General features: G+C 43.7%; 1 protein-coding gene across 5 annotated transcripts in view; it reads right to left on the bottom strand.

Annotated features, from left to right (window-relative positions):
* Positions 1–4,118: 4,118 nt before the first annotated feature.
* Positions 4,119–27,775, bottom strand: part of BCAS1 (brain enriched myelin associated protein 1) — a 54,940-nt gene continuing 31,283 nt past the window's right edge. For 2 of the 5 annotated variants that reach the window (XM_075768508.1, XM_075768511.1), the window contains 3 exons: positions 21,825–21,992; positions 11,466–11,732; positions 4,119–6,048 (listed from right to left, as the gene is read on the bottom strand). In XM_075768508.1, coding sequence (XP_075624623.1) covers positions 5,974–6,048; positions 11,466–11,732; positions 21,825–21,992 — 510 coding nt within the window. In that variant the 3' untranslated portion in view covers positions 4,119–5,973. Of the gene's footprint in view, positions 6,049–11,465; positions 11,733–15,536; positions 15,603–21,824; positions 21,993–27,775 lie in introns of all 5 variants that reach the window. The other 3 variants (XM_075768509.1, XM_075768507.1, XM_075768512.1) reach the window with 3 other exon arrangements.

Raw genomic sequence — 27,775 nt, 5'->3', positions numbered from 1 at the left:
AGCACTTATGTTCATCTGTTTACTAGAAATAGTGTAAACTATGTAGAGATAGGAATTATGGTCTCCTATACAGAGGCTGAGCGAGAAGGCTTTGAGAAGGAACAGATACGGATCAGAAGCAGGCAGCAGGACATCTGCAAGCTAAACTCTCGCTGTTCCTACAAGCCTCGCGTTGCGGCAGCGATTGCAGGCTGCCCGCTGCTCTGGTAGCCCATGCTCCCTCCCAGCCCGCGCAGGAGGAGGCTGAAGCCAGCTGCTGGCAAAACCCCACGCTTCCTCCCAAACCCTCCGCTTGCCCCCTTGGGGGGAGACGCTCCCTGAATGCAGCACTCGGTGACAACCTGCCTCAGAGGAATCGTGACAGCAGTGTTTTGATTTCAGCCTTCTAAAGTGAATGAGTGATAGGAAGATTTTCAGTTCTACCAGACAGACATATGTTCTTACTTCCATCAGTCTTTTGCTTATCGGGGTTATATAATCTGTTTGTGTAGGAACAGGGCATTTGATAATTACATGCTTTTCCAATACTGTGAAGCAGTGGTTAAAAAAAAAAAAGAAAAAAAAAAAAGAGAAAAGATTGCTCGAGAGGCAAGCTCAATTTCACAAGCAAATTTTTCACAAGCAATTCTTTTCCTTCACTTATGACAGCCACTGGCAGCACTCAAAAGCTGCAAGGAGAAAGCTTCCTGTGATGACAGTGCCTCAACATACTGGGTTGCTTCGATCTCATTTACTCAAGTAATACAATTTCAGTTTATACCAACTAAGAATTTATTTCTCCAATTGACTAGAAACTGCTGACAGAAAAAAAATAGTGAAAACTCTGCAACTTAATCCTCACTTCCCTTACGTTTTCCAACCAACTCTAATGAAGAAATCACAAACATCCTTCAAATTTGTGAAGTACTGCAACAAAGATGAGTCCGCAAAATTCTAATCATGCTTTAAATGTCCTGAAGATTGTGTCCAGGGTCTGTCTTTATCATTCCCCATGCATTGTGATAATCGTAAAGGACCTTACTCCTACTCTGCGTAAAGGCAGGTGAAGGGGTAGTGTCGAATGCCGCATCACCTGCTTACAGTGGGATGTGATAAAGAAGGAATTTGGACTTTGTACCTTTCCGGTTTAAAGCCAAATCACTAATGCTTCCTGTGCAGGAGGCTGGTAGGTGACAAATTTAATGGGAAATGATTAAGTAAAAGCAAAGAGTGTTGATAAGGGATTTATTCTTCTTCAAGGCTTTTGATAATCTGTTTTCAGAAAATAATACAATCTTTCAGGAATTTATACACATCTTCAGCCTCCGTCAAGGCTGCTGCAGAATTTCCTGTTTTTGTGTTCTCAGAACTGCTAAACTGCTGAAGTTGCCAGTAAAGACCTGGGTGTGTTATCCAGAAGAGGTGGAGTCTATAGCAAATCCAGATTCTTCACTGATATCCTCAAATGAATATACAGAAATTAGAGCTATTCCATCTCTAACCTCACAAATGGAGTAACTTCCTGCAGCCACAACTCATCTGTGCATTAACCCTGCCTGTTTATCTCCTGTTGTGCTATCTTTTCTGTGTACGAAACCATGGATTCTGTTACATAAGTTGCCTCAAAGCCAGCTGTAAACATTTACATATAAAAAGGTATTAAGGTATGCTTAAAACACGCTCTGTGCCCTGGGTGCGGAGCTAGCAGTGTGAAACAGACCCTGGAAGCAGCTTTGACTCCCTCTGATGTTAGGTCCCGCTCTCAGCGTGAGCAGACCATAGCCAAAGAATCTCGTACGGACAAGGGGCGAGATCCTAATCAGATTCCCGACTGGAAAGCTGCTCCAGCTTAGCGCCAGGCTGAGGGTAGATACAGGCCTGGCATGGTCAAAAGGGGGAAAGTCTGTACTTTCTAGATACTCTCAGAGGTGTTTATTGCTCTGCAAACCTCCCTGGGAATGCAAATACAGCGTGATTGATGGACGTGCACAATTCAACAGAACAAATGCTTTCAGCAGACAAGCGGCCCAACAGGAACCGCCGAAGATCCTATTATGCAGGAATGAGACTGCAATTACGATATTTTCAGGCATATTTTCTGCAGGAGCTGGGACCAGCAGAAGCCCCCCGGATGCCCCCCGCTTTGGCCGGGGCAGGAGCGGCAGGCGGAGGAGGCTGAGGGACGCAGCGGAGGGGTGGTGGGGCTCCGAGGTGTGGTGCCCACAAACAAACCCGCACTGCTCTGGCACCAGCGTTAAAGGCACGCTGCACCCCCACAGGTCACACACAGCGAGGTCTCTCTCTTTCTGTGACCTGCCAAGCGATTCCTTACACTTCAGAGCCGTTTTGTGGCTGCCAAGAGGCCCTGTCCCAGCACTCCCACCAGAGAAAAGCCAGGAGGGGTCACGGCAGCCATCACAAACCTGCTGTCCCTGAGCACAGAAATGGGCTGGGCCCATCCTTGGCGCTGCCTCAGTTTCCCTCCCCTAAAATGTGGGGAGAAGTGTGCCAACTCTGCCAGTCCCCCTCCCCGCCCTGGAGACAGGACATGCGACCTTGGGCCAGGTGGTCAGCTGGATGTGGAGACAGACCCGGCCACCTGGTTATGGGAACAGGCCTGGCCATGGAGACAGGCCTGGCCATGGAGACAGACCTGGTTAAGAAGACAGGCCTGGCTATGGAGACAGTCCTGGCCTCACTACAGCCGCCCCGGCCACAGCTCCAGCGGGGCCCCCTCAGAGCTGCCCCTCAGCCACGCACAAGACAACCACTGGACGGGGCAGGCCACAAACCACCTGCCTTTGGTGGTTTGGGTTTTTTTTTTTAGGCAAGGGTCTGTAAACAATGCTTACACCACGTAAATAATAGCTGATAAAGTGCAATTACCTGTTTTGTGTGTGCTGGTAATTAGCTGCTGATTATGCGCAGAATTAATGGGCGGACTGTTTAATGCCGGAAATCACATTGTTCTACTCAGGCTGCGCATTGTAACAGTCAGCGCAGGGCAGTTGTGCCAGGAGTTATCTATAAAAACCTTCTTGAAGTGCGGTGAAGTTAAACATCTGGACAGCTTCCAGAGAAGAACAATTGAGCTCAGATAGACTTTCATGGGAGATAATCGGCTTTCAGGATACAAAAACCTGCGGCACCCAACCTGCCATGGAGCTGCTTGCTTCTCCCAGCCTCAACGGCAAGCTTGGCTCACGGAGGGCTCATCCCGGAGACGTGGGACACTGCGGCAGAGCCCCGAACCTCTCCCAGGAACGTGAGCAGGGGAATAAACATCTGTCCGTTGGAGGGAAGCATTTCTTACACAGAAAGTAGCAATTTTAATCTATTCCCCGGATTTTTATATTTATGAGATTGCATTAGCTTCTTAAAATTCTTCCAAAATGCCTCCATGAAACACACCTTTAGATCCCTGAAGCAGCCTGATCTGCTTCAGTTCCCCTCAAAAGATCCTATGCATAAAACCAGAGCTTATTTGTTGACAACAGAGTCTAAATGCAATGTATTGCTTTGGCTGCTCTTTCCCTTTGTCTTGGATTGCAGCCTCTTCCAAAGCTTTGATTTCCAAATGACTTGCTAAGCTTTACCGGGCCTGAACATAAAAGCTGTACTTTTATGTTTCTTATATGGCATGTGGAATGCGGAAGCTCAACTTAACTGTGGATGCATCTCCTAAGACCTTTCTTCCTCTTGGGGCTCCATGTGTTGCTGCGTTATGAGAAGGCTGACTCGCTTCTTCAAAGCTTGTGTTGTTCCTGTTATCAGAGAGGAATCAAACAAAACAGGGAGTTTCTACGTGGGAGGCAGTGCCAACACTAACCGTTATTTCATCTGCAATAATAGCTCAGTGGCATAAGGGGCATCCACAGCCAAACTTACTGTTTTTCTTGTTTTTCTGCCAAGAGGATTTCCTGATTCCTGAAATTAGCCCCATTGCCAAGTGATACGGCCGAATCACGTGGTCAGCAGTCCTAATTGCCTCGGGAATACAGAATTCAATCAACGCGGACCTGCTCCTAAAGCGCGGACTGAGGAAGAGTTGTTCTCTTCCGCAGAAGGCCTGATCTATCCATAATATAATGTTAATATCTACACTGTCTGTAACATAATAATATATATACAGTCTATAATATAGTTAATTAGTGAGAGCATATTTTTATTTGAAAATTGCTTAAATACTATTCTAATACAGAGGCAATTACAGGAGCGTGAAGTCAGCAAATAGCATGATAGCTTATTCCTCTTTTCTGATAACACTCACTATGCTGACATCTGGCACTTTCATACCAGCATGTAACCATGGTGTTTGTCTCACTGTATGTAGCTTTATATGCATTGATTTAATTAAAGCTGTATACTCTTGTCATGTAGACAAAGCCGAAGACTTTTTTGTGGAGCAAAGCAGGATATAACAAGCCCGATTCTCTCATGCTGCCATAAATGGGGATGCACAGAAGTCACCAGTCCTACACAGATGTAGAAGTAGGTCGTTACAAATCAGGTTTGAAATTTGTAAGCAGTCTTGATTGATATCACTTTATATGGCATCAAAGGGCCATTGTGCTCGGGAGGAGAACAGAAAGTACTATTAAAACTAAAGGACCTTTTGTCTGTGCTCTCTGTGCGTAGAACCAGCAGCAAGTTTTGGTTGTCTGCCGCAAGTCACAGGTTTGCAGAGGCAAGCGCAAAAAAACCACCTACCTACAACGGCTCATATGGAGAAACAAGGCTCTTTTACCTGTCTTTTATGACTAGTTAGAGATGCAATTCTGCAGATTTTACAGAATTCTCACTTGATTTCCAGTTACGATCTTCACTCAAAGAAAGAAAGAACGACAGCTATTCGCACTACAGGCAGTGTCTTTATGTGTTGATTTATGCCTTAATGTCACATCAATCATCAGAAAACAGGGATGTAAATAGCAAACTTTAAGAGTAAAGCAGCAAATAATTTTTTTTTTTTGAAAGGATAAGTATTTGTTTATTTAATCATAAGGAGGTCAAAATATACAGTACTGTATCATTCAGATGCTAGTGTGGATTAAAACATCAGGCCCACGGTTCCCCGTCCAGGTTAGCTCAGGGTTGAATAAAACACAGAAAACTTAATTTTCTGTAAAATTTATTAACTACGGTTATTATAGGAGTCTTGTGAAGCAGGGAGGTGCCAGGACAGCCTTGATTTTGGTTTTTATTAGGATTAATTCCAGGTATGGATATAAACAAATATCTGACGAAAGAACTAAGTTTCCTATCATCTGCAACACATTAATAACAGGATTGTAGGTACAGCCTGGGAGTTAGGACTGCGGGGGGACGCGGGTGCCCCCTTGTGTTCCTATTAGAACCTTAAATAGCTTTTAATTTGTTATCCCACCTCACCAAGACGAGAGAGAACTTGTCTCAATCATGTAAAGCCTTTGCATTTTAGCGTTTTAATTTACATTAATAACCAATATGAAGCATAACTTTATAACCACTGATTCTATTACACTGCAGACTTCTTCCTAATCTCAGCTCTATTGAAAACCACAAAAAGTGACTTGGTTGTTTTTACATTAAGTATAACATTTATCAAAGGAGATTATTTTTTTTTTTTTCCTGGCTGCTTTAAAGCTCTCTAAAGCTGAGGATTTGTTGCTCATGCCTTGCTGCACAAACTGCATTCCTTTGTCACATGCATTTTTTTCTGCCATTTATTTAATTCACTGCCACTTTCTTACCTTACATACACTACCCTCTATAGACTTAAAATCATCCACATGACCTTTCTTTAAATATACTACACATCGCTTGATGATCTTTAGAGTTGCTTTCTAACATCTAATGAACAAACCCTGTAAATGATATACCTTAAATGATACACCAATGTTTGCTTTAGCCTCAGGCATTTGATGACAGCCATGTAAAGGAAAAGAATGATTCATCTCTGCTGCAAGGGAGCTCACAGAGAGCTGCTGGTCCTTCAGCAGCCACGTGTATTCATTACTTGGATTTCCCAGCAGGTAGGATAGACACTGGATCTGTTTGCACTTCTGCATCAGACATCCTTTTGGAGCCCTGTGGAATAAGATACAGAAAATTATGAAGTATTTCAAATATTTCAGAACAGTTAAGGCTGGGATTATGTGTTAGAGTTTTGCTAGCAGCTATTTTCCACCCATTTCACCTCTCTGCTTTTCTTAATTTGCCTTTTATTTCATCTGCGTAAGTATACGAGTACCATCTGCATCTTGAGAACCCCAGAAAGCTGCTGCCTGCGACTTTGCCTAAATGTATTGATTACTTTAGTATAATTTTCCCAGTCAGCATGGAAAACTATTGTTTTTAGAAACTGGACTAATGTACTGGAGACAAGTGGCTGTGTACTTGCAGTATTGTAGTTTTGGCATAACTTTCTCTAAAATTTCCCTGGCCTGAACGGTTCACTGAAACCACGCTAAGAGTCCTTCAAGCATGATTAATAGTGTATTATAGCCAGCCTTGGTCTGCTCTAAGTTAAAGGAACATTAAATACTTTCATGCATGACAGGTATTTGACAATGTTAGAGTGATAAAGCTTTTTACACTACAAATATAATTCTGGGTTTGGAACCAGTTCAAGACACTAATCCGGCTTAGATGAAGGAAACGCACAGATCTAGCTACACCAACTATATTTTTGACCAGTAACTGATAAAAACTTGGCTATAGTTTAAGATGCGTTGACCTAATTTTACCGGCCTTGAAGCCGTCGAGACGTCAGAACACGACAGCAAGATGGATCCACAAACACTGTTTCAGAGGTCACTGTTAAGACTGCGTCGGACGCCAATCCCGTTTGCAGCCAGATGCCCAACCCATGACACGCTAAACAGCAAAGCAGCGTGACAAAGCCAAAGGTGAGTGCTGTGTGCTGTCCCTGCAGTAGAACTGTGCAGAACGACATGCCAGTTGTCCTTTCACACAGTACAGTCTCACGCTGGAAACCTGACTCATCACTTCAGGTCACCATAGGACTGTTCTGTGTCTGACCGGGAGAGTGAAACATCTCAACTTCCTCATCCCTTTCAGGGAAGTAAAAACAGTGGGGCTTTTATACTGATTAGGTTCCACCTCGCTGATACTCTTTTAACTTTTCACCTTTGAAAATCTAAGTATAAAAAAAGAGCAGCCAAAAATCACAATGGACTAAAAGAATTCCCTGTCTTAAACTCACTGTAATCTTGTGCACCTCAGCCAGCTGCTTCTGCTTACGCCGAGGTTGAGTTTGAAAGACACTCTAGAACAGAGTAACTTTTTTTTGGCTGCTTATACATAGCGGCAAACAGAACAGACATAAAAAAATGTCATGGGTTCTAATATCCATCAAACAATACCAAACGAGCTAGTCATTCCAAATGTATCCAGCAATCCTGAAAACCGGCACATCAGTGAAAAGATTTCCCCCATTACAAGAGTAATGGAGTCTGTCAGCTGGAGCTGTTCCTGTCTGATGCATGAAGATATTAAGCCATTTCTAGGCTGATCTCGGAAACGAGATGACACTATTTGCCATTCTTCCTACACAAATGGGTGGAGGGAGGAGTAGAGGAGGGGGAGCTCACTTGAGATAATCCCCATTTTGACTCATTTAGCACATTTGCTGAAGCGTCATACGTTATTTGCTTACCCTACAGTCTCCCTGCTGCACCCATTTTCAAGGTGGTTGCTGATTAAAGCAGGAAGCTTTGAGGGAGACTGGCTGATGGTTCTCGTTCAACTGGAATTTCCAAGCCCAGTCTGAAATAAAGAACTTTGTTCCTGCCCTTTTAACGGACAAATTCCAGCTCTGCCCTCAGATTCAGAAGCACCGGTACCACCAGCTCACGTCTCGCCCTCAGTTACTTTGCCTGACCCAGCGCAGCGGGAGTTGCATTTGTGACAGCTAAGCTGCAAGATATTATTTTGGGCAGAGCACTTTAAAGCGCACACGCAGGAATGCCGTGCTATCGGAGTATATTTGTTTTCCAGTTTGTGCTCGGGAGAAGTTTGTGTCCGTGTACCAGATACTCTGGTCAGAATAGGTCAGAAGAGTTTCCTCATGCTAAGCGCTCCCAGCTTCTGACAACTTCAGTATGAGTTATTCCAGCTCAGAAAACAATGTCATTAATCTTCTGGTTTGGTGGTGGTGGTGGTTTTTTTTTCTTTCTTTCTAATCTAATCTAAGACTCACTAAATACCTTTGCATTTTGAATAGATTATAAATCCATCTCTTTTACCATAGGAACAGTCACCGGACCTTATCGTCTGTGCTAAAACCAGGGAGCTGGGCTGTAACGCTGTTTGCTTGCATAAGTGGCTCCATTTCTGTCCAAAGTTTCAGTATTTGTTCTCCCAACTGGGAGCAGATGCTTGAACTGAAGTGTTCTCATCAGCTGCATTCCTGCACTATGACATCCTCTCGCTCTGTGCCCTTTCCCAGAGGAATCGATGGATTCAGGAGGGAGTGGTGTTAAAATAGCTGCTATTGAAATAGCTCAGCAGAATTTAGGAGGAGCTTGCTGGGCACAGATTACATGAGCAAGCAAGGCCTGCTGGATCCCCTCTTAAATATCTCCTGCTTCCATTTTATCAGCATAAAGCTTAATATTTCTGCTGAGCTGTTACCAGATATTCGAGCTGGTATCTTGAAAGAGAAATTCTGGCATTGGTTTGTGTGTGACCTAATACTTTTAGATTAATGATTATGCATTCCTGGGACTTAGTATGATCACCTAGGAGACATGTAGATTAATTTTCCGAGGTGTTGCAGAACTAGGTTTCTTAGGTGTGGGTAATCTTCATGGGGATATTCAAAAAAAGGTAGTCATTTTCTGTGAGATATTTTCCATACACAGACCTCATTGTTGTGGGTTTGTTTTCCTTCCCAGTTCAAAAGCACAATAAACTGACCAAATCAGCTATACTGCTGTCAAAAGCTTCACTTTTTTTTTTTTTTAAAGTTCCATCTTTTGTTAATGGGAGAGGGAAGCTATGGGGATGCTATTGGCCTCTGTAATTGCAACAGAAGATAAGGGACTGTACGGCCAAACTGCCTGGCATACTACTCGAGCAAGCAAAAATATCTTGCAGAACCTCTCTACTTCCTCTACCTTTATTCTGGATTTTTCCCCCAAAATGATCTTTTTACCTCTTCACAATCTCCTCTCTTGATCAAAAAGGTTTTTCTTGCCCTTTGAATCTGAGACACCTTTCCTGCCTCTCTCTGTGTCTTTCATGAACTTGCACTTGAAAGCACGTTTCCTCGCTAGCTTGCACTTCCTCCTGTCTCCCTTTCTGGAATAATTCTAAATTTGTATCTATTGTTACAGTCTCTGAACAATTTTTGGATACAGCTTGGATGAATGACACCAAACAAAATACAGTGCGGTTGTCACCACACAAACCCTCTCACACAGTGGCCACAGTGAGAATTTTGACAAAGGAGGGCTGCCAGCGTTTCATTTCAAGAAATCTCCAGACCAGAAAAATAAGTCTCAATTATCTCCGGAAACAAGAGGTAGTTAACATTTGCCTCATTTCTAGATAACCTATGCCAGTAAAACGTGGCTGCCTTCCTCCCCTCCGGTCGACGTAAGGGATCTGTTCCCATCATCTAAGTGGTTTAAGTAACAGAACTCCTGATTTCACTGCGGGGGGGTTGCCAAGACCCAGAGCAGGACACGACACCCGCACACCACACTTGGCAGCGTGGCTCAGACGTTACACACGTGCACTGATGTGCACAACGGAAACTTCACACAGAATTTGGAGGCAAAGGGAGCGAGGAAAGAAAAGCGCACGCGAGCGTGCACGGGCGTGATGACTTTGATCAGTACTATTCACAGATACACGTAAACCAATACCCTGGCTTTTTCACATTGTGCTGAGCAAAAAGATTTCTCCTCTTGACTTCACTGGGAGCCAAGATGAGTGGGAGCCAACGCACGTTAGTAGTTACTCCAGGACTTCCTCACTCCATTGAAACTGCAGGAAAATCCCATTGATTCACGGTGGACCAGGATTTTACCCCAGGACAATGGGGTGAAACAGAAAGCAGAAGTGGCTGAACTGTTGCTAATCAATATTGCAGAAAGTTATTTTTCTTTTGTTCTTAATTCCCCTTATAATATGTAAGTATTTTGGTAATGCAAATCGCTGTCTGAAGGGTACACAGTAATTCTGTGAAATACGTGCAAATTAAACACTTCTGATGGTGTGGAAAAACATCTGCCTCTGAATGAGTCACACTGGTCTGCACGGCAGCCTGACTTTATAACCCAGTGTCCTAACAGGGCGAATTTCCAAACCTACGTTACCGTTTCAATCTATAGTGCTTGACTTTTCTTCTCTCAGACCTGGAGATTGCCCAGCTCTTTTGCTTTCCTGGCAGCCTTAGAAGTAAGGTGGGGAGGAAGAAAAAAAACCCCAAACCTGTATGTGTCTCAGGGGAGCCAGGTTCTCTAGGAATCATTGCAGGTAACAGATAAATCTGTTTAGGTTCTTTGCATCACTTGAAATTTGTGAAAAAGCTCAGCTTATGCACAGGGTTTCCAAAAGATGCTAAAAATGACCCCATGGCTCCGTGGATTCATCGCTGTTGTGACAGCGTGATGAAAAAGGAGCAAACTGCATCCTTCCGATGTCCGTATAAAAACCAACGGACATCTGCCCCTTGCTGAGGCTCGAGAGGCAGCCCCAGGTCCAGCCTGTGCTTTTGTTTCTACATTGGCCCCTGAACATGGACAAGGGGAACAAAAAGTTTCCATCTGTATGACTCCGAGGAACCACTAGTTGCATCAGTAACACCAAGTCTCATAGAAACCCTGATTTTTAGTACGCTGAGTTCTTTCGGTTCTACATTTCAGGTTTCAGTGAAGGGGGCATAGCAAATTTAGGGTAAAATTTAACAAAATAAAGCAGGAAGAAAAAACACCACGTTTTTTTTTTTTTTTTTTTTTGTGTGTGTGCTTTAACTAGCCTATAACCGATGGCTAACACGCGGCGTTTATCTTGTGAGTGCTGTGCTGGTTCCCACCCGCCCAGCAGGCTACCTTGATTTTCACCTTGCAGGCTTTCCCGCAGCCCCAGATCTCCACCGTGGCCGGAGGTTACTCTGGTAAAGATGCACCACCTCCACTTTTCCTAAATAAACACACCGTAATTTGTAGGTGGTTCCGTACCTGTTACAGGAACGGTTGAGTCATCCCCGTAGCCAAGGCATGAACCTCTGAGACGGGTGTGGGAACAATTACAGCTTTCCCGTAGTAAACCCATACCTGCCTGTGAATCAGTACCCCGAGGCCCAAGTTTTCTCCCCTTTGCCCAAAAACTTGCTGTCCCTTGGCCTTTGTCCTGCAAGCTGCTCGTGACGTTGCGCTCCATCCGAGCACAAATCCCAGATCGGTAACGGTTTGCAGGCTGGGTACTTACATCAGCTGAAAAATGACTAAAAAGATAATATCAAGTTAACGTACAAGGCCCTTAAAAAACCCTCCAAGTGACTGCCTCTTCTCTGTCTTCTTGAAGGAGGGTTCCTTTGAAGCGTCTCCCCCGTTGTGGATGGAGTCGGTCTCGGCTGCCGGCTGCTCCCTGGAGTCTGGCTGCTCCCTGGCTTCCTGCTTGCTGCCTTTCTGCTTGCTCAGCTCCGCCGCAGGCTTCTTGGCTTTTGAACTCTCTTTGCTCTTTTGGCCCACAGGTTCGCTTTCAGCTGGGACAACTGGCCTCTCTGTGGAGTTTAACGTCTAAAGCAGTTTCAAACAATGGTTATTTTTAGCGCGAAATGTAAACATTTTGGAAGGCGATCCATAAATATATTAAAAAATGAAAGGCCACCTGGCAGGGAGAAATCCTGCTGTCCAACAGGTTTTCATTTACAGAGATTGGGACGGACTCCCGCAGCCTCGACTTAGGGAAGGACTCCCAGGGAGCCGATAGAATTACTCGCACGAGCAAAGGCTGCGAGATGAAACCATCCCTGCACAGACTTGCTTTGTTTACAGCTGCGTCTATGCTGAAGCTGTTTTAGGAGGCAGAGAACACGCATGGCAAGATGCAGAGTCACGAGCCAACGGAGACTCCCCCGGCTTTTGGATCCCAGGCTGTGAAAGCACCCAAGAAATGCAAGGCAAAGATTTGGGAGAGAAAAGAAGTAAAAGACACCATATAAAGCAAAGGACAAAACAAAGTCCGCTATAAAACCGCAACGCTGCGCCAAAAGTTTAACAACGTAAGGTTTGGCTATGGAAGGCCACAGCATCGTAGAAAATTTCTCGTACAAGTGCAAACGAAGAGAGAGCAAATATTCCAAAGACAAACACAATGAGAGAGCACCTATTTATAGTAAAGGAAAAGATTCTGAAGCTCAGAGAAGTATGGGATATGTTTGAAATTCACGGGAGAAAAATCAGATCTGGCAAACAGGATAAGGCAATGAAACTGTTGCTGTTTGCAGACGACTAGGGCTGCTTTTGCTGGGAGATCTGTTTGCAAATGAGATTTTCTTACACAAAAAAAAAAAAAGATATTGCCTTATTTATTAGAATAATAATTAAAATAACACACAAATTTGCCATGTTGAAAAGCTGGAAATCTTACATCTGCCCTCAGGGCACAGCCCAGAGCTTAATGCTGTGTAATTTTTCCAACTTTGGGGATTTTACCATAAATCTTGAAATATTTGGTGTTCTAAAGGCCCAGGGTTATACGCTTACATGACAAGCTTAGGTCTCATTAAAAAAAAGAAAAAAAATTTACATTTTTAGAGATCATGATTTCAGAGAAAAACCTGAAAGCAGAAACTCTAAAGAAACCAAATGCAAATACAGCTCTCATACCTATTTAAAAAAACCCCCTCAAGCCACTCTGATTTTGGGGAAACAGGAATAAGAGGGGGTAGCAATACTACCACTGACCTTTTTCACTTGATTCACCTTTCTTCCCCACTTAATCTTAAAAAATCCCCACGTTTCAATTATAGAACCTGCAAGCACTTAACACATTCAGTCTTGACCAGTTAGCTTAAGTCCTCAACAAAATATATGCTTGTATTTAACTATTTCCCTTTCCAAAGGACAGACCTTGAATCATCATCGTAGAACGGCCTGGGTTGGAAAGGACCTTAAAGATCATTTGCTTACATCTGGATTTGTCTGCTTTTAGACCTAAACCATTCGGTCACGAAGCTAGTCTTTGCTCTAGTTCTGCAGGAGACGTGCAAAGACAGCACAGCGCGGGAAACCTGGATGCGCAGGGGATCGGTACCCCCCACACCACCGGCTGGCACCGTCCGACCGTCAATAGTTTATTAAAGCAAATTCTACACCCTCAGAGTGCCGAGAACCATCGTCGGGGGCCGCGCAGACGGAGAGAGACCCGTCTGGATGCAGCGCTGAGTGCTGCAGGAGTTCTCCCAGCACAAGGATGAGCTGAGCTTCACAACCCCAAATTTAATTCTGCCTCTTCCCTTCTGACTCATTGTAGCTCTCAGACGGGAGGGAAGCTCTCGGTTGCCGAACCCGTCGGTTAGTTTGACAAAATCCTTTTATTCTTACTTGCCTTAGCTCGCTTTTGAAACGTTCCTCTTTGGTACAACTGCACACGTGCACGTTCAGTTCAGAAATAACCACAGCGCCCAAAATACAGCTACGAGACTGGGTACGTCTGCCTTCAAAGGTGCCAGAACAGCTCCTAACCCTTATTAGCACCCTGTGAAATCTGTGGGTTTATTCCGTGGGAGTAAAACTAGAGTCGAGTCGTCCTCGCCACACGTGTTTGTGTAGGTGCCGGACAGTTACAGTGCTGTAGCCAAATCTCAACTGGATGCAACGGGACTATTTCTGTGAGCAGGTTCGGGCCTTTGATGTTAGTCAAACAAAACACTTAAAAAAAAAAATATATTAATAATACATTTTCCAGGCAAAATAAAAAAAAAAAAATCCAATCAGATAATCTCTTTGAGGTGTTTCATATTAACCTTGAAAGGCAGGAAATTGGCATATTTTATATTGATGGGAGCAGCTCAGGAAATACAAAGTGAAGCCTATGAATAATGAAACATGTTAATGTTTCTTATTCTAAAGGGTGATCTGCACCTGACAGATTGCTTTTACTCTCTCAACGGTGCCACTGGAAAGGGAAAAAAAAAAATATTAAGAGGATAGTATTTTTCCCCATCACGTATTTTTCCCCATCACGTTACAGGAGCCCTTGGTCCAAGGCTGCTTTTTAAACGCAAAAGGCAGACCCCTACATTTCCGCAGGTTTTGGATCAGTGTTGTTATGCATTTCTGTTGCATACAGAATGGCAGTGATGAAAAGTGAAGAAGAATCACAGCATTCCAGAGGTGCAACAGCGTAATTTCAGGAGATCATTTCACAGAAATTCTAAAAAAGGAGAAAGTCAACAGCAGGTACAGGCTTCCTTGAGCTCTTCTGTGTAATAAAACTGCTAACGTACACCAGTGCAAGCGAGAGAAGGAGGAAGACTCATAAATTGATTTAAAAAAAAAATGGAAGGAAACTGGCTGCCAATTAAAATAATAAAAAGCAGATCCAGGACTATAACTTTTAGTGACTTACCCAGATCATTTCACAGAGGCTGTTGTATGAAATAAGGAATAAATGCCACTAGACAAGACCTTCTACATTTGGGTGCTTTTAGAGAAATAATTCATAAAGATTAATCTTGTCATAGGACATCATGAAAATAGGAAGAGTGAGAAAATAATTTTACTACTAATTAAAAAAGGAAATAAAAAAGGAAATTCTGAACGGTCAGTTTTCAATACAACCTCAGTTTTGCTCGCAGGTTAAAGGAAACCCTATGGCTATACATGGAACCTGTGTTTTATCTCTCATTACTGAACGTAATTATTCTGGATATCTTGACTTGCAACAGATGAGGATTTGACTCTCAGAAAAGGTAACAGCATTTGTATTTCTAATGAAAATGTGATCTTTCTGAAGCATTTTTAAAGCCATAAAGAATATAATGTAAAGGTCACATCCAAAGTTTTGGTTTAGCTTTTATGAACATAGAATGAAAGAAACAAAAAGAACAAGAAAAATATTTTCATGGCTTTTGTTAAATTGCCGTGAACACTTTTCATTCTCACTTTCATTTCTCTTCTATAGAGTTTCCACCTAAATGATCCTTTCCTCAGCAGACAAGTAAATCAACAAAGTAAAAATTATGCTAGCTGTGTGTATTTAGTTTCACTGCCTAAGCCAAGGTACATGTGGAAAGTAAAATAATAGCGAGAGAGATGGGAATAAAATTGAACATAACCCCCCTAATTATTTCAAGAAAAGGAACACACCTGGAAAAAAAGCATTTTTTTAAAAATCTGATAGTGACCCTTTAAAATCTTGTTTAGTAGTATGACTAGGTAAAATAAATAGACAAGTAAAGAAATATGTAAATATATGAAGCTCAGTGAGCACATAGTGCTTATCTTTCAGTGGTTTTGACATTTCAGAAGCTAGAGTTGTATGGAAGTAGGTGACAACAACCCACCACCAAAAGATGAAAAAATCCAGGCACTTACTTGGTGACTGGGGCTTGGGCCATTTACCTCTTCTGAACTGGCTGTCCCTCCATCACCCTTGACTGACTAAAATAACAAAAGGTTATAGGACTTCTAACTGGGTTCCTGTTTGAGGCGTAAATTCAATATGAAAACACACACGTATCAAAAAACGCACGGTTTGACGTACGGATTCTCTTTACAACCCTAAACCAAACCCCGACATTTCAGCCGCTCTACCACCATTTTTGAAATACCCCATCTCGGAGGCAGAGTTCTGCTAGCTCGTGATGCGAAGCCATTGTCTCTTGCAAGTCGATTTTCCAATTAAGGGCTGAGAAACACGAGGGAGGTCTCAGCGGACCAGCGATCGCACCGGCCAGTAAACAAGACAGTTTGCCAGGAAAGAGCTTTTGCTTGCTTTTTGGAGACAAATTTGTCTTACAAGATCTAGTGGGACTTCCTTTCTATTTAACCATCATACTAAGTGCACATCCCGTGAATAATTAAAACCCACTCAGCTTTATAGATATATTTCGATATTTTATCATCAGCACCCAGTTTTCCCCAACTGTTGCTTTCCAGTTTATGCCTCCTCTCTCTACACATCCCAGTAACGGCCCTTCTTGGTGCCCACTCCTCCTTCCCCGCCGGACAACCGGAGCAGAGCCTGAGGCCGTAGCTCAGGTCATTCAGAGCAAACCTGGACTCCGAAATGTGGTGTTGAGGTATGATCCCCTCTTTCTATCTAGAATTAAAAATCAGGAAAAAAATCCTGTTTGACAAAACTAGCTCAATAAGTAAATATGACAAGATTTAGTTTAAGGTTTAGTTACAATTAGTAATATAAAATAAACAAAAAGAATAGTATGCACGCTTTCATTAAAAAGTGTGTTAGAGGGTTCAATGTGGTATTCTCCCAAGTACCATATAAGCCACAGAGCTTAGCAGTAAAGCATAAAATAAACTCCAGAATTTCAAAGTGCCCAAATTTAAATGTCATTTTTCATTGCATAAGTTCAATGAAAACAATGAAAGGATGTGACTTTTGTTCTAAAGATAGATCAGGCGGATTTGTGGTTTTCTGCAGCTTGTAGATTTGTTACTTGAAGCCCAACAGTATCAGCCTGATCCTACGTATGGTGTTATTGCAAGGACCTAGTTCAGTCTCCCACTTTCCTATAAAACCACAGAAAATCAATAAGTAGCAGCAGCCTGATAGAAAACTAACTCTATGATAATTCATTACTTGTCATAAACGGTGGGGGGAAAAAAAAAAAAAATCTCTTTCTGGAACATGCCGCTGCTCAGTCTCTTGCATGTTTATGCTCGTGACTCTTATCTGTGGAAGAGGTTGCAGAAATGGAGGGGAGGAAGCACAGTGTGGTCTGTCTGAACTTTACAGGACAGAAATTCAGTCCAGAGTGTATGAAGATGTATTGTGATAAGATCTACTTTGCATTTCTATTTCAGTATGTCTTTAAAAAAAAAATTCATGCTATAACAGCAACCACGTTGTCACCTTTTTTCCCCCCTAAAAATAAAACAAAAAGCAAACAGAAAAAAAAGAAAAACCCCTGCTTTAGCCAACCTTTAATAATCCAGCTCTCTCTTTTTTTTTTTTTTTTTAAACCAGAATATAAATAACAGTGTAAAGACCTTGAGGTCTTTGCCTAGACAAAGTTCCCTCTTGCCTTCAGTGAGATGCGTATGTAACGATCACGAGGATTTCTCTAGAGCACTGCTGACCTCTTCTCCTTGCCTTTGGTCATCGAGGAGTGCTGCTGCTCAAATCCTCCTGAAAGGGTTTTCTGCGGCCATATGGGCAGATCAGCGTATCTTTAAGTGGAGGAGGGCGGGGACAGGCAATAGACTTCCTACGTTTTCATGAATAATGAAGGAAAATTAAGGTGGGACAACATAAAATAGTTATTGTTGATTCCAAATGCTATTTATTATATAAAAGCTTATTTATGCAGGGAAGTAGACCAGCACAGACACTGCAGACAATTTGGAAACAATCCTTTTGCTATTCCAGAAAGATAAATTCTCCTTGGGAGCATCTTCACTGATCCAGAAATAGGACACATGATTTGCAGACCATACTCAACACTATCTCAGCCCAGCCGTGCTGCCAGCCAACTTCCCAGCTGAGGACAAAGCCTACAGCCTCAGCTCACAGCTAGTAATTCTACTCATTCTGATTAAAAAAAAAAGCCATTTTACACCCTTCTTATCTCCACAAGATACCTCAAACCAGACATTTAGAAAGGATTTATCTTACCTAGCTTTGCATCCTTTTACATTCTACAGAGAAAGGCAGGGCTCACATCGCCTGGCACACAGCTCCTAAGGGGCTCTCAGACCTGCCCACCTCTGCTCAGCACCTTTACAGGGAACCTGGGCACCACCTCAGGTGCAGCCATTTCTGTCAACACATTTGCATTGGGGCTGATGTATCCCACCTTGGAATTAATGAGATGATAGCTATTTGATTTTGATTAACGAGGCATGAGTGACTTTCAACTGGAAGCACAGGATTTCACATTCATGTAGGTGTGGCTTAGATAAAAGAGCAGTGGTATTTCTTCTTCTCTTATTGAATCACAGGGCTTTAAACTACTACGTTATAGCTTTCTACAATTTCCCAATAGCTTTTACAGCATTAGTTAACGCTCTTCCATTTTAACCACAGCGATGACTTTCGGGAGCTTTGCAACTGCAAACAATCCATGACAAACGCGAAGGGATGTCTGCGCTGAGCAAGTCGGCAGGCAGCCTTCGAGGTACAGGCTGCCTTTTCCAAAGCCAACTACTCCTACCTCCCGCAGTGGCCATCCTTGTGGCAAGAGTGGCGACTATAGTGCTACGGATCTAAACGTCTACGTGCCATCGGCCTGTGCTTGTGCTCTCTGAGCAGAATATGTCAAAACTGAGGCACGTGGAGAATAACTGACTGGCCTGTCTGAGGCTCACAACAGACTGAAGTAGAATTAAACTTAATTTATGAGTCGCAGTCTTGGATCCTAAGAAGAAAAGCTACCTATTCTTAGGCACCTGGGTGGTCGACCTGTGTAACATAACTGTGAATGTTATCAGAATAGCTTCTGCAGGCAGAAAAGGAACCCAGTAAACAATCATATTAATGTAAAATTAAAAGCCAGTCTCTTTCAGCAGCCAGAGCAATAATCCATCTATTGCCAGAATGGCGACTAAACAATAAAGCGTATCAGTAAACAGGAGCCTGGGATTTATCAAAGAAGTCCTGCCACGTTCCTTCTGACCGAGAAGCAGGGTTTGCTTCAGAGCCCGTGAGCTCCTGTGCTTGGTAAGACCCTGTCTCACAGACGTCATGGCCCGCTCCATCTGCGGCAAGGCAGGAGGAGTGCTCCAAGACCTGCATCACCCGGATGGCACCCGGTCTGTACAGGCTCTGATGCCACCTCAAGGCATTTCCCACACCTCCAGGAGCCTCCTGCCCCGGTGTCACCCGTGGGAGGTGGAACACCACACAGTACATTTAGGCATTGGCTGAGGTTTGTCCAGATTTTCACGTGAAAGATGTTGAACAGATGCAACCACAGGAAGACATCATTTTACCCCCAGTGCTTCAGGTAAGAGGTGTAAGGACTGAGTTCCTCACGCAGGTAGAAAGCACAAGGGTATGGTCTGATGCCAGCCCCTTCGCTGTGCTCCTCAAACGTACGGCCACGCTGCGGCCAGAGCTGCAGTGTAAACTCTCATACGCCTGAGTTAGTTTTAAATGAACTAGCATTAGTATGAGCAGCAGACTAGTGACGTATCATGAGGACTGGGGAGGCTGCACATGGCGGCCCCCCAAAATGGGCAAAATTGCTCTGAGCTCCGCGGTGCCAGGATTACGCTGCTGCCAGGCTGCGAGCTAGCTGTCACAAAGCTGGCTGGGGAATTCCTCCACGCCATGGCTGCTCCTGTAGGGTGGCCAGACCTCAAGAGAAAACTACGGTGGAAATGGACCTTTTTGGAGTGGAAATGATACCTTCTGGTACCCAGGCTGCCAGCAGAGCTCTTCTGAGCAAAAGGGCCCTGTTAGACGTCTCTGCGCAGCGCTCAGCTCGGACCCACAGCTCTGGAGCTTCTCCCTTTTCCTTGGGAGGAAATCAAGGCTGCGCGACGGTGTAAACGGAGAAGCCAACGCTAAAACATTTTGGAGTCTTAAACATTTTGTGCGTTTTCAGCACTCACCGCTAGTTCAAAAGCCTTACAGAAGGTAGTTGTTTAGTAACGGCTTAAAATCCTTCTTTTTGTCTTAGGAATCAGAAATACTACCTAATGAGAGGTTTGACCCGTTGGCACGAAGCTGCGTGGCAGCTACATAGCACGGTAGTGATCCAGTAATCCAAAAGTTATTCAGAGGAAACAGCCTGGGACATACTTCAAGGACAATAAATATGTTAAAATAATCCAGGATCTGTTTGGAAATGAATAGCCAAAAGTAGAGCTAAAGGTTTCAGAAAGCTGCAAAACCAGTTACACAGTTAATACAATTCTGTTCCCCAGGTGGGTACATGTTTGTCTACATACTAGTTCTGGTTTTCTGGGCCAAAATCCGGATTAAACCCCTGCTCTGATTAGAGCAGCGTTACGTCTACCACTTTTAACGCAGCTCTTGTTTTCTTCCACGGTGACTAAGAAGGGTGTGGAGCATAGCTTTATTTTTTTAATCGGTGCTATATTTTTGTGTGGAGAGTGACGTGAGGTGAAGGCATGGTTGCCACAGACATCAGTGGTTGATACGCATTGCTCCTGTGTCACCTTCTGCACGCCTATCGTGCGATGGTGACAAGCCTCTACGCAGATGGCCACAAGTCCTCTCGGACTTAGGGATAAGGCCAAGATTTTCCCAAACTGACTAATTTTGTAAAATCTTATGTGGAATTAAAGGCACGCTGGGTGCACAATTCTTTGGTTGAATTTTAGCTTGGATCCTCAAATACACCAGAGTGGCTAGGTAGTACAGTAACTCTGAAGACCTAAAAGTAAATGCGCCCATCTAACAAACAACTGAAAACAGAAGAAACACCAATCTTTTGGAAATAAAAAATCAGGATTTGGGTTGTTGCGTGTACCGCCTAGGGTCTGACTCACGAATCTGAACCCTTGACAATGTGACTGTTCGCTGCTGTGTGTACCAGCGCGTACCTGCGAGCAGACAGTTCAGACAACCTGGGCTATTTATTACATCGTGTGATGGGAAACTACGTTTTTCACATTTTAATGTATAAGCTGCTCTGACACCCGCAGCGTGTAGCTGCCTGAAAATAAACCAGCATTGATTAAAAATAGAAAACTTTCATACACATTTGCAAACCCTGCCAAAATAGATCAATTGCTATATAAATCCTCAAGGCCTGCTACAATTTTAATCAGAGAAGCGTTAGTTCTAGACTTGGATTATTTTCTTTCTTGGCCACTTTTCTAGACTCTTTTGAGGAATGCTGTCTGGCTGTCATCTGCACACAACTCGTTAGGATAGCTTCGTGCCCGTCACCACAAGATGACAGCAGGCGCGCGATCGCCTCCGTGCTTTCCTCCTCCCCCGCGTCGTGCCTGGGAAGGAGCGTTAGATCCTACTTCGTGCCTTTCTCCACCCAACGCGTGACATCTTCGGAGCAGCAGCGCATCCTTTCACGTGCCGGGTTAGCTCACCTACCGCAAGCTGCCAAAGGATGTTTCGCTACTAAAAACGGACCTTCCCGAAGCAAAGACGGGATTAAAGGGTGGTGCGGCACAGGCTGCTGCTGCTGCGGCGGGCGGGCGGTGGTTTCCCCAGGAGCACCCACCCGTGGCCCACGTCCCCCAGTGGAAGCTGTTTGCGAAGCTGAAGGCTCCCCCGGTGCATTGAACCCCTCCGAGCCCCCTGGGCCACCTCGGCGGGGCAAGACGGGCCAGCACGGAGCCCACGGCGTGTGTGGAGCACCCCACGGCTGCATGGAGCACCCCACGGCTGCCCGGAGCGCCCCACGGCGTGCGTGGAGCACCCCACGGCTGCCCGGAGCACCCCACGGCTGCGTGTAGCGCTGGCAGCCCCGGGGCTGTTCCCGGCCGAGCCACGAGAGGGAGATGCAGAACGCGAAATGCGCGGGGGGCCGTGGGGGCCGTGGGGGGCCGTGGGGGGCCGTGGGGCAGGGTCCCGCACACCCCGCAGCACTGGGTTCTTCACTCCTGCGCTTACAGACATTTATTTCCATAAGATTTGTCGAGAATTCCCCGCCCAGCCTTGCACCGAACCCGCCGCGCTGAACTCCAGGAAGGGAGCGTCTTGCTTACCAGTTTAAAAAACTTCCTCAGGTTTGCTTTGGGGGTTTTGCTTTCTTCTTTTCTGGGTTTCACTTCTGCGGCTTCGGGGCTCTTGCTCTCATCTTTGTCAGGAGCCGCCGCTTCTAAAGAGGTGTCTGCTTTTTCATTGCTCACGATCTCTGCTTCTTCTGACGCATTCTGGGGTTATTTTTGGTAAACATTAAGAAAGTGGAGGGGAAAAAAAAAAAAAAAAACACAACCCAAAAAACATTCAGACTTAATCAGTGAGGTTTGGGGTTTTTTTAAGAGGTTGCAATCAAAGTGCTTCAGCAGTGCAGTAAGCTGGTACCTCACAAACGTGGCATGGAAGCATTCTCAGCATCACTATAGCTGTACGGGCTTCTTCAGGAATTTGATTCATCTCAGTTCAAAAAAGTATATAAGCTGGTGGGATTTTAAGCACTTGTTTACACTGAAGAAACAGCCTTTCTTGAATTGCAGTACCAGTTCCCAAACACAATAATTTATCTTTGATGATGATTTAAAAAGAAGACTTAAACAAAATTACTTACAGTACTGAGCAGATGACACTCAGGTAAAATCAGTAAAAATGCGAAAGGTCATACCCAGGAGTTTGCACACAAAAGGAAGAATAGGATCAAGTAATTAAAACACATCACGGACTTAACTGTTAAAACTCTGTTTAGCACCTTTCTTAGCGAAAGGCAGGAGTGCAGCGTCGCAGCCGCAGCGTTCTCAGGCTGGTCGCGCTCCCAACGCCAGCTCCTCTTCCAGGTTGCAAAGCTACAGACAACCTCTGGAGCTGCAGGGTAGTCCCCGAGCTGTTAGTTCCCCTAACCCCGGGGGTCGCACTCACACTCTGACCGGGGTGGCCCTCGCTGAGTTCAAGATCAGCTGCTGGGACTCAGCACCGCTGCCTTTGTAGAAGGGTTTTGGGAACCACCGAGCTTTTGTGAATTACTGGAAAGTTCTTTCTATTATAATCGTACTTCAACCAGAGGCATGCAGTTTGTATATTCCTCCGAAATATGGATCCCCGTAAGATTTATTGATTAATCTCCTGCATGTCTCGTTCCACAGCCTTCTCAGGGCCATCCTGGGAATGCTCCACGCGCTGGAGCGAACCACCGGTCCGGCGCAGAGCAGCACACGTGAACGGGAGGTTCTGCCGCAGGAGGTGGAGGCACGGCTGGGCAGGAGCCTGAACACGCATTTCCTTAGCTGACTCCTCTGCCTTTTATAAATGCCCTGCTAAATAACAATCTTCTGTGCCCTCGAGAACTGCTAATTAATTCCCTCCCCACTGTAATTGTATAAAGAAGTATCTTCCTTTCTGCCATAAAAAGAAGCTCTTATGCTCATATCCAGGTAATCTGACCTGAAGCAAACCCGTTCTCATTTTGCAGCCTGTTGCAGAGGGGTGCAGAACATTATAAAAGCAGGACAAGTTATACTCTCAGCCTCCAATACCGAATCAAACAGAAGCAGTTGCCCTGGGTATTGGCATTTAAAATACTTTTATTCTGAGCAATGACTGATCTTTCCTGTTTACCTTTTATGTTACAGTAGTCATTCTGCATGCTGCTGTCATCTTCCTTTCTGCCAACTCCTTTCTGAGCCAAAAAAATAATCCTAATTTATGTAGTTCTTCATACAGAAGCCATTCAATATATTTACGCATTTTTCCCTCAGTATTACACCTTTTTGTTCTGTCATTTTGAGTTGAAGGGGATCCCACATGCAAGATGGGGACTCACCATGGACCTCTACAGCAGCACAAGAGATTTTGCTTTGTTCTTTACTCCTCTCTTGTGGAAGAGGTGAACATTTTGGGGGTGGGGTAGCGGGGAGAAGAATGATGAGGGAATAAATATTCCTTGTCCCCTGCTGCCTCAGATGGCTGCAGCACAACCCGCTTCCCCGCGGAATTGTAGATTTAATTTATATTTATGAACATTTTTGAGATAATCAATCTATAATAATTTTAATCTCTATTTCTGCCTATTCACGCATTCATATAATCAATTCACCATCTATTTGCCTGAAGGAAATGGTTCATTGCATGAGTTGAAACAGCGACTCAATAAAGCAGCAATGCAGCTTCAGGGAGCCCATCGTTCGGAGATCACGGTGCTGTTAGGGCTGCAGCCCACGGGAGCGTTGTCCCAAGCTATGCCTATGCCATGGCCTGGGCGTCTCTCCTGATAGCAAACGCATCCTGGGGGGAGATGCCCAGCTCTGAGCAGCACTGTCTGGTTAAATAAAGCGCTGAGTGACAGTCAGCTCTTCAGAGAGGTTGATTTGTTTCATCAGTGACTTTTTGTACCTTGCTTGATGGATTCCATAGGAGGCTTTAGGAAAGTTTTAATCCTGTTTTAGAATACCTTATTTTTACTCTTTTTTTTTTTTTTTTAAACTTAGATATCCAATCTACCTATGCAGTTACTTTAATTTGGTATTAACAGGTATATCATATCAAAGTTGTTGCAGAAGTTACAGGTTATCTTGTTTGAGATCTTAGGCTTGCTATTAAAAATTTTATGATAATTTTCTTGCAGTTATCTCCAGGAGTCATTCTTGTATATTCATCTCCCTCTAAGACTGAAATAACTGATGCTGAAGATTTTCTTTTATGATTTTGTGATCTCAGAGGTATCTCTGGAGGCCTAGTCCAACCTCCTGCTCAAAGTTGCTGAGGAACTTGGCAAGTCGAGGGTTTAGTATCTCCAAGGCTGGAGGTTCTACGACTTCTGTGCAATCAAATCAGGGCATTCAGATACAATGGGACAAAAATAAAACTCTGGAGACATGACAAAACCCTCTCAAATAAGACTGACTAAGGTGGCACATCCTTGGAGGCTGATGACACGTGACCACGGCATATCGCATACTTCAGAGATGCGAAGAATGCCCGTGCAGGGGCTTTCAGTAGAAGGGAAAACCCCTTTCAGCTAAGAAAGTTTTCTGACACACTTTTAAGAAGAAAGTTTAATTTTTGTTCCTGTTTCCCCTAAGAAACTGGAAGAAAATTTTCCATTTGTGCATTCAAGGGAATCACCGAGGTGTTTCTGGCAGGAATTGGAAGTGTAATAGGAAGAGCTTGACAAAGATAAAAAGTCAATAACCTTTGAATGATGGGTTAAAGGGTTGTCTAGAGCAATGGGCTAAGTTACGTCTTTACTTCAAGTAAAGATCAAGTTTTGTGACTAGTTTTAGGAGGAGTTTAGGAGGAGTTACATGCAGTTTGCATGTAATAGTGATTTGCAAACAGCCCACCTCTATCAGCTTCACGAGTCTTTAATGCATAAGCGTTCTCATAAATGTCAGTTATCACCTTACACCTATAAACTGCATCAACTGAGGTTGCTGGATTCGTGGGTCCAAATTCTGCCTCCAGTTTCCTTAGACACAAATTGTAACAAATTCAACCCAAGTCAGCAGCTACTGTTGTGCACCACGGAGAATCTGGTACTGGGCTCTTTGTTTCCCTGGGTTTGGGAAGCATTCTTCCATCTCTTCAAGGACAATGTCCTTAACTTACTTCTAGTAATAAGCTTACTTAAAACAGTTATGGAGGAAGTTTGTGTCCACTCTGAGTCGTCTTCTGGTTCTTACAAACCCTCCTGTTGTTGGTGGGAACTATTACTACACCATTTTCTTATCTAGGTTCCTGACCATACAAATTATTGCCTTACAATAGTGTAACTTATTTTGTGACCTGGGTAACTTTAATAGGAGTTTTTCTTTTGCTTGCTGCATCTTTCCTCAACAGGTAAACACCATACCCTGCTTTGATCTCGTCCTAGAGTCTGAACTGGCACTCTCTGCTGCATTTCATTAGACACAAGGAACAGTTCTTCTGTTTTTCCCGGGTCATACCTTCTTTATGAAGCAGCTTTTCTTTTATCTTAACAATATATATGAAAGATGACCTTTTGCTCAAGAAATTTCCACTTAAAAGAGCAATCGTGCTTGAGATCTGCTCCTGGTGCTCACAGCCGCACAGGCAGGAAGCGGAGGGGGTTAGAGAGACGTTAACCCCCCCTCTGCCCTCCTTTGCCAGTGCAAAGACCACAGAGGTAAACTGTTCCCATCCTGGAATATACGGGAACTTGATAAGTCCTTGGTAATTTTAACACTTATCTCGCACACTCCAACCAAATATTTATCTTGGCTTTCCTACGGCAGAGTATGGTTGCAGGCTCAGCAATAAAAGGTGTTATTCTGCTTCACTTAATAGCTAACCAGTTTGCTGTTTTATTATCAGTGCATAAATCCTCCTTGGTAGAAAGGGCATGATTTTTCTCTGTTTGTATGGCAACGGAATGGCAACAACTTAAAATTCTAGTTTTTAAAATATATATATCCGCTTTTAAAGAGAATTCAGAGGGCAGACTAAATCGTACTCCCTCAATCACTTTCCTCCATTTACTGGCATGCTTTGATCAGATATAAGTGAAGCGTCATGTTTCTCTGCTCTGATCAGATATCTACAAGGTCTTGAAAACCAAGTTTCCAACACAAATATGTGAAATTACTAACTGTAATTTTGTATTTATTTGCAAAAAACCCCAAAAGCTAATATGACAAACATTTGAGTAACAGCTACGAAAACTCTTGTGCGGACTGATCAGGAAAGGGGCAAATACAGTTGAAGTGGTTTCTGAGGAGTTGAATAAGGATTTTTTTTCTTTTTTTCTTTTACATATTTTTTCGTCTGTGAGCAGCAGTAATAACTGCAACGCGTGGACAGGCACTTCATTAGCTTTACTTTGAAGTGAAAGCTCACCAGAAGACAGATATTTGAGGGACTGCCTGGAAAGAGAAGCTGGATCTGAATCCTGGATCTAGTGAGTGTTGTGGTCGCTATTTGTTATTCCAAAGAAAAACGACATGACTGAATTACACACCTATTTGGAACAGTTGCTAGCTTCGATTCTCTATCCTAGCAAAAGGGCAGAACATTAAAGGTGCCAGAAAGATAAAATCACTGCAGCAAAAAGAGACAGACGACTCCTCGAACCAAGTTGAGTTTGAGGCTAACCTGTAATCTAAGACTTTTTTTTTCTTTATATCTATCCTCTTTTTTTTTTTTTTTAGCTGCAAGCTGACTGGGGTCACCAAGGTCTTTCATCAAAGGAAATATAATATTATTCTCTGTCAAGAAAATCCAGTAAAGCAACATCAGATTTTTATAGGTAAGGACTCAATGCTCAAACAGGCAGATTTTTTTTTTTTTTTTTTAAAATCCTTCAGACCAAATTCAGTTCCTACTGCAGAAATTTACTCCAGAAAACTTGCAAAAACATTTTGTCTCGGGACGATTCCAGACCCAAGAAGTTCTAACTGAGCAGAAGCGGCCTCATTTTACAAAGTTAAAAGTCAGATTTCACGTACTCTTGTAGTTCGGTGCATTTGGGTGAATGATTTGACTAGTCCTTGGTATTGTTGGTAGCAACCAAAACCTGCTCAGAGTTGTAGAGAGTTCCCTACACTTTCCATTCACTGATGTAAGCAGCTTTTTATTTTAATGATGAGGTAGGATAAATTAAACCCAAGGATGTGAACAAACAAGGTTCATACCCCTGAGATGTTTGAGATCCCAGGACTTCCGTGAAGATTGCCGTAAGGACAGAAAGACACAGGGCAGGTTCCCAGACCTGGTTTGGCTCAGCTATGAGAAGGGGGGAGCTGGTGTTCTCTGTGGGCAGAGCCTACATTATAAAAGCACTAAAACATCTACAACTACGTAAGGTTTTGGTAAGGTTTCAAAATGCTATTTTGAAAGATTAACCCAAACTAATCAGGTGGTTTTTTTGGTTTGTTTTTTTTTTTTAAACCAACCGTCACCACCAACCGGTCCTCCACAGGAGTGATTTTCACTATTTTTCTGCAAGAAAGTGTTCCCTTCTTACATGTTTTTCCTTTTTCAAGCACAAAAGGCCTTATTACTGCATTAT

This window comes from Balearica regulorum, chromosome 16 (assembly GCF_011004875.1).
Source record: "Balearica regulorum gibbericeps isolate bBalReg1 chromosome 16, bBalReg1.pri, whole genome shotgun sequence".
Lineage (NCBI taxonomy): Eukaryota > Metazoa > Chordata > Aves > Gruiformes > Gruidae > Balearica > Balearica regulorum.
Note: the sequence above shows the minus strand (reverse complement) of the source record. Positions and strands in the feature narration are given on the sequence as shown.